The sequence below is a fragment of the Nerophis lumbriciformis genome, linkage group LG30 (assembly GCF_033978685.3).
Source record: "Nerophis lumbriciformis linkage group LG30, RoL_Nlum_v2.1, whole genome shotgun sequence".
NCBI lineage: Eukaryota > Metazoa > Chordata > Actinopteri > Syngnathiformes > Syngnathidae > Nerophis > Nerophis lumbriciformis.
The window spans coordinates 3,186,898-3,202,500 of NC_084577.2; the positions used below are offsets into that span (position 1 = coordinate 3,186,898).

At 39.7% G+C, this 15,603-nt stretch overlaps 1 protein-coding gene across 1 annotated transcript in view; it reads left to right on the forward strand.

Moving 5' to 3' along the window:
- Nucleotides 1–15,603, forward strand: part of LOC133572578 (calsyntenin-2-like) — an 839,649-nt gene that overhangs the window by 821,871 nt on the left and 2,175 nt on the right. The window contains exon 16 of the mRNA XM_061925391.2: nt 15,593–15,603. This exon is cut by the window's right edge and continues 174 nt beyond it. Coding sequence (XP_061781375.2) covers nt 15,593–15,603 — 11 coding nt within the window. The remainder of the gene's footprint in view (nt 1–15,592) is intronic.

Consider the following 15,603-nt stretch of genomic DNA (forward strand, 5'->3'; position numbering starts at 1 on the left):
CAGATGTAGAGACAAACTGTAGTTACTAACAGTGGTTTTCTGAAGTGTTCCTGAGCCCATGTGGTGATGTTTTTGTGAATTTACACAACTGAAACCATACAAAAAGAATGCCATTGTAAGTTAATAATACTAACACAGACACTCGTCAACGTGGTATCATATTAGCTAATGCTAACGACGCTAGCGTCATTATATTACGATAGCACGTACAAATGCATGTAAACACTCCTAGAGACATCACACATGAGACGGTTTAGTAAGTAAGAATAGTTTTAGTTATATCGTAAAACTTACACACCTTGCTTGGAGTGATGAATGAATAATTCACACGAGTAAAAACATTATGGACGTCTAGAATACTGAATGGCACTCTGGTTGAAAAAAATAAAAAATAAATAGCATTGCCGGTAAATGGAAGGACACTGCAGCACAAAAAAAACTCATCCAAAAGATGGGGCATTATAGAACAAACAATAAAACCGCTTCCCAGTGTTTTTGCCTGTTTTATTGTATAAAAATAGCATATAAATTAAAATTTTAACTGGAGTATACAAATTCTTAATAGTGCTTGCCGTTGAATGTCGGTCTAGCCTATGACGTACTGATAATTATGACTTATAGGTGCCATATGTACCGTATTTTTCGGACTATATGTCGCAGTTTTTTTCATAGTTTGGCCGGGCTCCAGTGCGACTTATATATGTTTTTTTCCTTCTTTATTATGCATTTTCGGCAGGTGCGACTTATACTCCGGTGCGACTTATACTCCAAAAAATATGGTAGTAATGTGGCCAGAAATGGTACTGCAGTCATGGTCAAAATTCTGTAGTCCCCTCCCACTCTCCTACTCCAAGAAACTTCAAATGGCAATCGACGAGTCCTACGTTGTAGGTTTTTCTTTTGTTTATCAAGAAGGTTTACTAAGTAATTATGTCACATTTTACTGATGTCGATTAACCAAATGTATTTGTAAAGTTACGCAGCAATATTTTCGTCGGGAGTCGGGACAGATTGTTGTCATTACCCTGCTAAAATGTCTAGTTTGACCACACGGACCACCATCAAAATAATTATATATAATAATAAATTATATATCGCATTGGCCTACTTTGATGGAAAGCCAAGGCCAACAGTAAAATTACCGCCACATTTCATTCAGCATAACTCCATGTTGCATCCAACCTGACGCACTGCCTTCTCTTCCATGTACGCACATCACCATCTTTCAGTGCATAGTGCAATTCTATGAGCCAACCCACGTTACGCATAAACCAAGTTACGCATAAATCATATAGCCTACTACCATGTCAATACACAAAGTAGAAAATCATTACATGTAATGCATTATATTGTGCCAAGCAAATACTGCACCATATGTGTACCAGAAACCGCAATTAGTCGTGCTAATGTTGGAACGCATTTCCTCAGCGTATCAGCATATTGAGAAGGAAATAGGCACTGACACTACCCATATACACATAGGTTTTATTTGTCGATAATATATGTTGCCCTGTCAGTTGGATGACATATCGACATACAGGCCAACAGGCATATATTTCCCCCGTTAGCCTATATGTCGATGTGTCATTGACCGGGCTAGCATGCTAAGCATTCATTGCAGGAACATACTAGCTTTGTTGGATAAGATCATAGACCGTATTGGACAATATAGTATACATACGAAATGTCCATTTCCATTTATTACAAGTAATAAGAAAACGTAAATGCCTTACTTACCTATCAAGGAGGAAATTAGCAAGTTTGATGTCAGATGAAAAAATCTTCTCCACCTTCAATTGTCTCCATCTTTCAAAGGCATCCCCCGATACAAATCCTCGTTTGGTTCCTGGCTTTGTCATGACTAAGTTGAGAATCGTAACGAGGCCTTTTGGATTCACTAAGGTCTGACATGTTTAGTAACTTTACCGGTGGCAGTAGCTCGACGAAGGGGGCGATGCGTAACTGGCAACCTGAATGTGACACACTCACAGACTCTCTAATTCAGGGGTCGGGAACCTTTTTGGCTGAGAGAGCCATGAAAGCCAAATATTTTAAAATGTATTTCCGTGAGAGCCAGATAATATTCTTTAACTCTGAATACAACTAAATGTGTGCATTTTTAAGTAAGACCAACATTTTTAGAGTACCGTATTTTTCGGACTATAAGTCGCAGTTTTTTTTCATAGTTTGGCCGGGGGGTGCGACTTATACTCAGGAGCGACTTGTGTGTGAAATTATTAACACATTACCGTAAAATATCAAATAATATTATTTAGCTCATTCACGTAAGAGACTAGACGTATAAGATTTCATGGGATTTAGCGATTAGGAGTGACAGATTGTTTGGTAAACGTATAGCATGTTCTATATATTATAGTTATTTGAATGACTCTTACCATAATATGTTACGTTAACATACCAGGCACGCTCTCAGTTGGTTATTTATGCCTCATATAACGTACGCTTATTCAGCCTGTTGTTCACTAGTCTTTATTTATTTTAAATTGCCTTTCAAATGTCTATTCTTGGTGTTGGGTTTTATCAAATTAATATCCCCCAAAAATGCGACTTATACTCCAGTGCGACTTATATATGTTTTTTTCCTTCTTTATTATGCATTTTCGGCCGGTGCGACTTATACTCCGGAGCGACTTATACTTTGAAAAATACGGGATTATAAGTCTCTTTTTTTTTTTTTTTATAACAGTTATTCTGAAGGTAACCAATAATAAATAAAATACTTCTTACCATTAATGCGACTTCTGGTGCTGTATGGTTTTGCTGATGGCTTTGTAGTCTGGTTGATGTGTGGTTATTTCTAACACTGTGATTACCAGCGGAATTATTCATTACTTATCGTGTTAAGCAATGTCAGCTAGGATTTATCTGAGAGCCAGATGCAGTCATCAAAAGAGCCACATCTGGCTCTAGAGCCATAGGTTCCCTACCCCTGCTCTAATTGGTCAAACGGTGGAGAGCGGAGCTTCGAAATGAAAACAATAACAAGATTTCGGGGCTGTAAATCTAATTTTGAAATGAGCATATCCCGACTGATATGTTATCAGTTATAAAGGTATTCGAAAAGAACATGATTTATTAATGCCTTTTGACATATCAATGCCATTTAATGACGACTTGACATGAAATTATTACATATGGCACCTTTAACAAATGGCCTTGATTGCAGCAACTTAATTAACACCCTCTTCACAGTCTGGTTATAAGAACGAGCTGCTGTCATCCTTGTATTTCCTTTTCCTCCGTTATGTTGGGAACCGAATAATTTAATGTTTTACCGACATTTCACAATAACACAACATTGCTAACGGAGGAGACTGATTGAACTCTATGCTCTTGTTGGTCGCCATCAGCCAATAATGTGCTGGGTATGATCTCATGGCAATTAAAAAGAATATTAAAAAATCAACAATATGCACGACCGCGTCCTCAACATTATCCTTACTTTGACCCTCATTTGTGGCGAGTGAGTGTTTGTTTGTCAGCCACAAGCACATTTTTAAATATTCTCTCTCATTAGAAAAAAATGTAAATACCAGAACATGTTGAGAATCGCTTGGCACAACACTGACGGAGTAAATTGGAGAGCCCAAAGGAAGACGACTCCTAACAAGCGCAGAGACATTTATTAGTAGTTTTATAAACACTCACAGTCCCTGCAGTGAAATGGTCCTGTGAGGATATTTTACTGGCTATTCCTCCTGAGGTTAAAATGGTGCAACCCGTCTGGCTTTCTAGTTTATTTATCAGACCGGTGCTGTCACGGAGTGGAAAGTGGAGACGTTCACACGAGCTCTCAGAAGCAAAGAGAACATGGCGAGACATTGGTCTTATACTTTCACCACACTAGCTTTAATTATTCATCAGACCCCAACGGATTCTACTTAGTAGTGCAGCTATGAGAGTGCTACGTGTGTGTGAGTGTGTGTGTGCGTGTGTGTGAGAGGGAAAAAGGTCAGAAATTGGGCCACAGTGGGCGAGGGGTGTGATAACTGAAGAAGATTTAATCATAATCCTTATTAGTACATGTGGATATTCCACCAGCTCTCAGATGACATCATAATTAGAGCATAATCTGACCGCAGACGTTTGCTGGTATTCCACAGCGTTTTCACTGCAAAACGTCAGTGTTCAAAAACAAGAAATCAAAATACAAAAATTAGGGGTATTTTATTTGAATTAAGCAAAATTATCTGCCAATAGAACAAGAAAATTTGGCTTGTCAAGACTTTCCAAAACAAGTCAAATTAGCTAACCTCAATGAACCCAAAAATACCTTAAAATAAGTATATTCTCACTAATAACAAGCGTACTTTTCTTGGTAGAAAAACAAATGAGACCTTTTTGCTCAATATGTTGAAAAATATTCTTAAATTAAAGGCCTACTGAAATGCGATTTTCTTATTTAAACGGGGATAGCAGGTCCATTCTATGTGTCATACTTGATCATTTCGTGGTATTGCCATATTTTTGCTGAAAGGATTTAGTAGAGAACATCGACGATAAAGTTCGCAACTTTTTGTCGCTGATAAAAAAGTCTTGCCTGTACCGGAAGTAGCAGACGAGTAGCGTGACGTCACAGGTTGTGGAGCTCCTCACATCTGCACATTGTTTACAATCATGGCCACCAGCAGCGAGAGCGATTCGGACCGAGAAAGCGACGATTTCCCCATTAATTTGAGCGAGGATGAAAGATTTGTGGATGAGGAAAGTGAGAGTGAAGGACTAGAGGGCAGTGGGAGCGATTCAGATAGGGAAGATACTGTGAGAGGCGGGTGGGACCTGATATTCAGCTGGGAATGACTAAAACAGTAAATAAACACAAGACATATATATACTCTATTAGCCACAACACAACCAGGCTTATATTTAATATGCCACAAATTAATCCCGCATAACAAACACCTCCCCCCTCCCGTCCATATAACCCGCCAATCCAACTCAAACACCTGCACAACACACTCAATCCCACAGCCCAAAGTACCGTTCACCTCCCCAAAGTTCATACAGCACATATATTTCCCCAATGTCCCCAAAGTTACGTACGTGACATGCACATAGCGGCACGCACGTATGGGCAAGCGATCAAATGTTTGGAAGCCGCAGCTGCATGCGTACTCACGGTACCGCGTCTGCGCATCCAACTCAAAGTCCTCCTGGTAAGAGTCTCTGTTGTCCCAGTTCTCCACACGCCAATGGTAAAGCTTGACTGTCATCTTCCGGGAATGTAAACAATGAAACACCGGCTGTGTTTGTGTTGCTGCAGCCGCCCGCAATACACCGCTTCCCACCTACAGCTTTCTTCTTTGCTGTCTCCATTGTTCATTGAACAAATTGCAAAAGATTCACCAACACAGATGTCCAGAATACTGTGGAATCTTGCGATGAAAACAGACGACTTAATAGCTGGCCACCATGCTGTCCCAAAATGTCCTCTACAATCCGTGACGTCACGCGCTGACGTCATCATACTGAGACGTTTTCAGCAGGATATTTTGCGCGAAATTTAAAATTGCACTTTAGTAAGCTAACCCGGCCGTATTGGCATGTGTTGCAATGTTAAGATTTCATCATTGATATATAAACTATCAGACTGCGTGGTCGGTAGTAGTGGGTTTCAGTAGGCCTTTAAAAAAGTAGTTTTATACTTATGAGTGTTGATGACACAGCTTTGCATCAGTTGATATTTGTCACGATCGGGTCGCAGCTTGCTGCGCGGTTGTTCTCCCAAGATGCAAAAAGGACGTCTCCGGACAAAGGCGTAGAGGTAGGATTTGATTTATTAACATAAATCACCCAACTACCAAAAACACAGGCAAAGAACAAAAAAAACAAGCGTGCCTAACACAAGTGAAGCTAAGACTCAGCCAGAAGCTACGGCATGGAAAAAGAAAACTTACTTGGTCAGAACGTGACGCAAACAATGACGCCAGGCCGACTGACTTGCAAAGACAAGCTTAAATAATGCTTCTGATTAATGCTCGGGAAGCAGGTGAGCGGGCGAGCACTAATCAGAGACAGGTGAACACCATGAGTCGCCATGGTGACAAAACAAACAAGGAAGCGCAAACAAAAACTAAAGAAGTCCAAAACTAACAGAACATAACTAAACAAAACATGATCTAGACCACAGATCATGACAATATTCTAGTTTCAAGCATGTTTTACTCAATATAGGTCATAAAATCTCAGCAACAAGCTGTAATATCTTACTGAGATCATTTAGGACCAAAACCCTTTAAACAAGTAAAACACTCTAATATAAAATCATTGTTTGCATGTGTGAAGAGAACTCAACCGCTGTTAAGTCAAACTAAACCTGACTGATGTTATTGTATTTTCCTGACTATAGAGCGCATAAGCCGCACCTAATATTTGTTTCCCATATGTTAGCTGCACCAGACTATAAGCTGCAGATATACACATACGTTTGAAATTTGTTATTTCCACAGAAAGATTCTGTAAATGTTCATTTACCGTATTTTTCGGACTATAAGTCGCAGTTTTTTTTCATAGTTTGGCCGGGGGTGCGACTTATACTCAGGAGCGACTTATGTGTGAAATTATTAACACATTACCGTAAAATATCAAATAATATTATTTAGCTCATTCACGTAAGAGACTAGACGTATAAGATTTCATGGGATTTAGCGATTAGGAGTGACAGATTGTTTGGTAAACGTATAGCATGTTCTATATGTTATAGTTATTTGATTGACTCTTACCATATATTTGTTACGTTAACATACCAGGCACGTTCTCAGTTGGTTATTTATGCGTCATATAACGTACACTTATTCAGCCTGTTGTTCACTATTCTTTATTTATTTTAAATTGCCTTTCAAATGTATATTCTTGGTGTTGGGATTTAAAGTTAAAAGTTAAAGTTAAAGTACCAATGATTGTCACACACACTAGGTGTGGCGAAATTATTCTCTGCATTTGACCCATCACCCTTGATCACCCCCTGGGAGGTGAGGGGAGCAGTGAGCAGCAGCGGTGGCCGCGCCCGGGAATCATTTTTGGTGATTTAACCCCCAATTCCAACCCTTGATGCTGAGTGCCAAGCAGGGAGGTAATGGGTCCCATTTTTATAGTCTTTGGTATGATTCGGCCGGGATTTGAACTCACAACCTACCGATCTCAGGGTGGACACTCTAACCACTAGGCCACTGAGTAGGTTTATCAAATACATTTCCCCAAAAATAGCGACTTATACTCCAGTGCGACGTATATATGTTTTTTCCCTTCTTTATTATGCATTTTCGGCTGGTACGACTTATACTCCGAAAAATGCGGTACATACCTTAATTATTTCCAAACAGTGCCTGTAACACAGCAGTAAAACGGCTGATCTAACAAAACAGAAGTCATCGTCACGGACCCACTAGCTGCGGAAGCTCGCTCTCCAATCAGCTAAACCAAGACTCGATAAGTCCACAGTGACATCTTGGTGAATTTACTTAGGAATTTATGAAACTGAAACATTACAAAAAGAATGTCGTTGTAAGTTAGTAATACTAACATAGACACTCGTGTGTTCGCGTAGTAGCAAATTTGTTTTCCTCCTTTTTGGGACCACCCTCATTTTGATAGATATCACCACCAGGGGTTAAGGGTGTAACGGTACGTGTATTTGTATTGAACCGTTTCGGTACGGGGGGTTCGTTCCGAACCGAACCCCCCGAACCGAGACGGTTCAATACAAATACAAATACACTGCCAAGTTAGCCAGGCACTACCTCGCCATACCTGCTACCTCCGTGCCCAGTGAAAGGGTATTTTCCACAGCTGGAGACATTGTAACTGCAAGCAGGTCTGCTCTTTCTGCAGACAATGTGGATAAACTGATTTTTCTGGCAAAAAACATGAAGATTGAGTGAAAGTCACCAGGGTTAAAGACTGGGGGGGAAAAAAGAAAAGTTAATCCGAGCCTGAGTTGACTTGAAACTGTTTAATGTTGCACTTTTTATATGTAAAAGAAAAGTTTTGTCATTTTATTTAATCCGAGCAACAACTTGAAGCAGTTTAATGTTGCACTTTATCTGTAGAAATGTTGCACTTTATATGTAGAATGGTTTTGTTAAGAAACCAATTCTGAGCCTTATCTTATTTAGTTTTATTTAGTTTTTATTTTATATATGTGGACCACATTAATCCTGGCAATGGACCCTGTGTGTACATGTATGTTATTGTTATGCTTAGCATTCATGACTGCCTGCTGTTGCACTGATCAGCCTAGTGGTGGCTCACATCCATCACACACAGAGCTATTTCTATTTTTGGGCAGAATTATTATAGTGTTCCCAATGTTAAAAGGATAAAGCCATTGTTTACAAAATTGGTAAGTAAAGAAATAACCAGAAAATGTATATGTTGTTGTTTTCTTACTGTACCGAAAATGAACCGAACCGTGACCTCTAAACCGAGGTACAAACCGAACCGAGATTTCTGTGTACCGTTACACCCTTATCAGTAGGGATGTCCGATACTGGCTTTTTGCCGATATTCCGATATTGTCCAACTCTTTAATTACCGATACCGATATCAACCGATAAATACAGTCGTGGAATTAACACATTATTATGCCTAATTTGGACAACCAGGTATGGTGAAGATAAGGTACTTTTGGGGCGGTATAGCTTGGTTGGTAGAGTGGCCATGCCATCAACCTGAGGGTTGCAGGTTCGATCCCCGCTTCCGCCATCCTAGTCACTGCCGTTGTGTCCTTGAGCAAGACACTTTACCCACCTGCTCCCAGTGCCACCCACACTGGTTTAAATGTAACTTAGATATTGGGTTTTCACTATGTAAAGCGCTTTGAGTCACTAGAGAAAAGTGCTATATAAATATAATTCACTTCACTACTTAAAAAAAAAAAATGTTTTTAATAAAATAAGATAAATACATTAAAAACATTTTCTTGAATAAAAAAGAAAGTAAAACAATATAAAAACAGTTACATAGAAACTAGTAATTAATGAAAATTAGTCAAATTAACTGTTAAAGGTTAATGCTATTAGTGGACCAGTAGCACGCACAATCATGTGTGCTTACGGACTGTATCCCTTGCAGACTGTATTGATATATATTGATATATAATGTAGGAACCAGAATATTAATAACAGAAAGAAACAACCCTTTTGTGTGGATGAGTGTGAATAGGGGAGGAAGGTTTTTTGGGTTGGTGCATTAATTGTAAGTGTATCTTGTGTTTTTTATGTTGATTTAATAAAAAAACAAAATAAATAAAAAAACAATACCGATAATAAAAAAAACGATACCGATAATTTCCGATATTACATTTTAACGCATTTATCGGCCGATAATATCGGCCTGCCGATATTATTGGACATCTCTACTTATCAGGGGTGCAAATGAGACATTCTTTATTAGATGCAAAGGTTTTCCGTATTAGGACCATGATTTATGTCCTAACTTGTTCACCGGTCCTCATATGGTAGGTACTAGAGATGCGCGGTTTGCGGACACAACCGCGGAGTCCGCGGATTATCCGCGGATCGGGCGGATGAAATTTAAAAAAATAAGATTTTATCCGCTCGCGGGTCAGGTCGGGCGGATTAATTAGATTTTTTTTTTTTTTTTTTTTTTTGCGGGTGGCAGTTAAACCAATTGGGAAATATATATACATAGTTAAATGTTGTTACCCACATACGAAAAACGAGCAGGCACCTGCAGCATATGCCACAACAGAAGAAAAAAAAAGAAAAGAGATGGACACTTTTACGGAGCGGAGAAGGGACGCCTCGCCGGGGTCCGGGACCGAGGCCCCTTCCCCCGAGAGGGCCCCACCGGGAGCCGTAGCTGAGGCGATCCGCGAGAAGGGTCCGACGCACGTCCAGGCTCACTACCGCGCCCACCGCACCGACACCCCGCCTCGTCCGCTTTCGCCGCGGCCGGCGTCACGCGCAGCAGGTAAGCAGCTTACCTGCCCGCCACCCCCGTGGCCGGGGGCTCGTAACAGGGGTCCAAGGGCCGCAGGCCCCGGTAGGTCCAGGACAAAGTCCTGGTGGAGGGTTCAGGGCTTCGCCCCCCGACGCAAAATGATTATTAGCATTCAGACAGGTTAAAATGTTGCTAAAACCATCACTTTTCTATCAGTCACAGTGACTTTTCAAAACAAAAATATTACAGCAAAAATCATATGGGTTGATTGACATGTTTATTCTGTAAGCTAACTTCAATAGTTTGAAATTATTTTGACAGTTAATGCCAGTTATCCTGTCAACCTTTCACAAGACTTCAATTTGTTAATTGAAAGTATAAATAGTATAAACACTTTTAACAGTATGTCGTGCTGTGAAATACAGCCGACAGGATTGTGCATGCATGGTGCAGGAGAACAAAGGACTTCTTTCATTTAAGGTTTGTGATAAACCATCAAACTCATTCGTTAAAAGGACTCTATAGTAATATAAAGCGAATTTTTCTTGACATTATCATGCAAGAAAAGTTTATTTTTGGGACCGCGATCACCGCGTAATGATTTTTAAAGGTTGCATTACATTATTAACTGTCCCATGTGATCAGCCAGTGCGATTGGAAGTCCATGCTCAATTATTGCCTCCGTAAATAAAACTTCAGCACTTATCACATCCAAAGAATCTGTTTGGGCGACGAAAAACGTTGAAAGTTTTCCACTTGTATCGCTAGCAATGGCATTAGACTTGTGTTTTTTTGTCCCAACGTGGTCTTTTACATCGCTAATTCCTCCGTGTCTGATCGAAAAATCTTGTCTGCACAAGGTGCAATTCGCATAGTTTTCACCCTTTTTTTTTTTTTAAATTAATATTAGATATATAACAACGGGCGGATTGCGGGCGGGTGCAGTCCTGATCAAACGTTACATCGGGTGGATGGCGGATGGTTGACGACTTTCTGACGCGGTTGCGGATGAAATAATTGCCTATCCGCGCATCTCTAGTAGGTACTTTTCCTTGTTGATGTCTCAAGAAGGGTGGAAATACAAGAACACACGCGCACGCGCACACGCACTCACGCACATCCAAGCAGGGGCGGGAGGGATAGAGGATAGACTCAAAAAAGTTGTTATATCAGAAGCCTAAAGATCACAGTATGAAAAATAAACATTTTAGATCAAGAGAACTTTTCGCAATTAGCGTTTGGTGCTTTGCTACTAGAGAAGGTTTAAGCTCCACATCTTTGCTGCTGGGTACTGTAGACCAGATTTAAGCGTGGGATGTTTTGGAGCTATAACTTTATCAAATACGGCTATAAAAACATCTGTTGGATTCTGGTTTGGCTAGTGTAGACTGCATCACACATCATTTAAACCTGAAAGCCTTGGCAGACTTGTAATATAAAGCACAATATGAAGTGTATACATTACCGGACATCAAACATAAGGGGATAATGGATTAATAGGGATGGGAATTTATAAGATGTATTGGTTCTGATTAGAGATGTCCGATAATATCGGCCTGCCGATACTATCGGCCGATAAATGCGTTAAAATGTAATATCAGAAATTATCAATATAGTTTTTTTTATTATCGGTATCGTTTGTTTTTTTTAATTATTAAATCAACATAAAAAACACAAGATACACTTACAATTAGTGCACTAACCCAAACAATCTCCGTCCCCCATTTACACTCATTCACACAAAAGGGTTGTTTCTTTCTGTTATTAATATTCTGGTTCCTACATTATATATCAATATATATCAATACAGTCTGCAAGGGATACAGTCCGTAAGCACACATGATTGTGCGTGCTGCTGGTCCACTAATAGTACTAACATTTAACAGTTAATTTTACTAATTTTCATTAATTACTAGTTTCTATGTAACTGTTTTTATATTGTTTTACTTTCTTTTTTATTCAAGAAAATGTTTTCAATTTATTTATCTTATTTTATTTTATTATTGTTTTTTAAAAGTACCTTATCTTCACCATACCTGGTTGTAAAAAATTAGGTATAATAATGTGTTAATTCCACGACTGTATATATCGGTATCGGCTGATATCGGTATCGGTAATTAAAGAGTTGGACAATATCGGAATATCGGATATCGGCAAAAAGCCATTATCGGACATCCCTAGTTCCGATTCCGCTTATTGATCTCTATTTGGAGGGAAAAAAATGAGTGGATTAGCATCAATTTAGTTTGGAGGTAACATGACCTTACAAAGCCTACAATGAGTTCTTAGGAGCATACTTGCCAACCCTCCCGGATTTTCCAGGAGACTCCCGAAATTCGGCGTCTCTCCCGAAAACCTCCCGGGACAAATTTTCTCCCGAAAATCTCCCAAAATTCATGCGGACCTGAGTGATGTGTCGACAGCCTGTTTTCACGTCCGCGTTCCCACAATATAAACATCGTGCCTGCCCAATGACGTTATAACTGTAGAATGATCAAGGGCGAGTTCTTGGTTTCTTATGTGGGTTTATTGTTAGGCAGTTTCATTAACGTCCTCCCAGCGCGGCAACAACACACAACAACAGCAGTCACGTTTTCGTCTACCGTAAAGCAGTTACACTACTTTCAAAGGCAGTCCCATAATAATGTGTTCATGAGCCAGGGTGAATTGAGTCGAGTAACTTTTGGTGCGGAAGAATTTTAATTATGAAATACAAAATACCAGCTGTAATAACGCCATCTAGTATAAGGTGAAAGTATGTTTTATTTCCTCGTCAGGAAGCGAGTTAATAATTTACATTGTCATTGTCATGGCAATGTTGGGAGTAAGAGTACTTCATAAAAAGTTGCAATCCCTCAAAGTTAGCACGAGTTGCTGCTAAAGTATTGACGGATTTGGGCTTTTTTACCAATTCAATCCTTCAAGAACTCCTTCATTCCGCACTCCATCCAGCTGTCAATCACTTGTCATACAGCAATAGATGATATCTGTCTATTACCTGACACCTGACATGTTAGCTACCTCTCTTTGTTTAAAATGTCTATTCTCTGCTGGATCTACTCTTTATTTTATGCTGCCCTTTTTTTTTGCTTTAGCTGTTACATATACTGTAATATTGTACACGGTAATTGGGATTTGTTATATATTATATAAAAATATAATAATATATCAGTATATATTATATGTACATGTTACATACACTATATTGCCAAAAGTATTTGGCCAGTCATCCAAATGATCAGAATCAGGTGTCCTAATCACTTGGCAGGTGTATAAAATCAAGCACTTAGGCATGGAGACTGTTTTTACAAACATTTGTGAAAGAATGGGCCGCTCTCAGTGATTTCCAGCGTGGAACTGTCATAGGATGCCATCTGTGCCACAAATCCAGTCGTGAAATTTCCTCGCTCCTAAATATTCCAAAGTCAACTGTCGGCTTTATTAGAAGAACATGGAAGAGTTTGGGAACAACAGCAACTCAGCCACCAAGTGGTAGGCCACGTAAACAGATAGACGAAATTATGGTGTGGGGTTGTTTTTCCAGGAGTTGAGCTTAGCCCCTTAGTTGCAGTGAAAGGAGATTTGAATTCTCCAGGATACCAAAATATTTTGGACAATTCCATGCTCCCAACCTTGTGGGAACAGTTTGGAGCGGGCCCCTTCCTCTTTCAGCATGACTGTGCACCAGTGCACAAAGCAAGGTCCATAAAAACATGGATGACAGAGTCTGGTGTGGATGAACTTGACTGCCCTGCACAGAGTCCTGACCTGAACCAGATAGAACACCTTTTGGGATGAATTAGAACGGAGACTGAGAGCCAGGCCTTCTCGACCAACATCAGTGTGTGACCCATATTTGCCAACCCTCCCGGATTTTCCGGGAGACTCCCGAAATTCAGCGCCTCTCCCGAAAAACTCCCGGGACACATTTTCTCCCGAAGATCTCCCGAAATTCAGGCGGAGCTGGAGGCCACGCCCCCTCCAGCTCCATGCGGACCTGAGTCCGCTTTCCCACAATATAAAGAACATCTACAGTAAAGCAGTCTGTCTGCCGTAAACAGCAATGTTGTGACACTCTTAAACAGGACAATACTGCCATCTAGTGCATTTGATGAAAGCACTTTTGTGCGTGCCACACAGCAATGCATCATCAGAGAGGGTGTTCAGCATGGTTAGAAAGATAGTGACAGAGAATAGAACAAGGATGGACAATTCAACCCTTAACTCAACAATGAGTAGATGAGTGTTATGTGTGTGTATATGTGTAAATAAATGAACACTGAAATTCAAGTATTTATTTTATTTATTTATATATATATATATATATATATATATATATATATATATATATATATATATATATATATATATAGCTAGAATTCACTGAAAGTCAATTATTTCTTTTATATATATATATATATATATATATATATATATATATATATATATATATATATATATATATATATATATACAGGTAAAAGCCAGTAAATTAGAATATTTTGAAAAACTTGATTTATTTCAGTAATTGCATTCAAAAGGTGTAACTTGTACATTATATTTATTCATTGCACACAGACTGATGCATTCAAATGTTTATTTCATTTAATTTTGATGATTTGAAGTGGCAACAAATGAAAATCCAAAATTCCGTGTGTCACAAAATTAGAATATTACTTAAGGCTAATACAAAAAAGGGATTTTTAGAAATGTTGGCCAACTGAAAAGTATGAAAATGAAAAATATGAGCATGTACAATACTCAATACTTGGTTGGAGCTCCTTTTGCCTCAATTACTGCGTTAATGCGGCGTGGCATGGAGTCGATGAGTTTCTGGCACTGCTCAGGTGTTATGAGAGCCCAGGTTGCTCTGATAGTGGCCTTCAACTCTTCTGCGTTTTTGGGTCTGGCATTCTGCATCTTCCTTTTCACAATACCCCACAGATTTTCTATGGGGCTAAGGTCAGGGGAGTTGGCGGGCCAATTTAGAACAGAAATACCATGGTCCGTAAACCAGGCACGGGTAGATTTTGCGCTGTGTGCAGGCGCCAAGTCCTGTTGGAACTTGAAATCTCCATCTCCATAGAGCAGGTCAGCAGCAGGAAGCATGAAGTGCTCTAAAACTTGCTGGTAGACGGCTGCGTTGACCCTGGATCTCAGGAAACAGAGTGGACCGACACCAGCAGATGACATGGCACCCCAAACCATCACTGATGGTGGAAACTTTACACTAGACTTCAGGCAACGTGGATCCTGTGCCTCTCCTGTCTTCCTCCAGACTCTGGGACCTCGATTTCCAAAGGAAATGCAAAATTTGCATGGTTGGGTGATGGTTTGGGGTGCCATGTCATCTGCTGGTGTCGGTCCACTCTGTTTCCTGAGATCCAGGGTCAACGAAAGGTGGACCGACATCATATTGAACACTATGGGTTAGGAATGGGATGGCACTTCAAGTTCATATGTGAGTCAAAGCAGGTGACCAAATACTTTTGGCAATATAGTGTATATGTTATATTGCTACCATGGTACATTTTTAGCCTACTTTATACCTGCATTACCCTTTCCATCCTTTGTAACTGAGCTACTGTGTGGAACAATTTCCCTTGTGGATCAATAAAGTTTCTCTCAGTCTAATTCGTTTTTTTTGTGTGTTGCGTGTCAACTTCAGGGGTGCCGAGT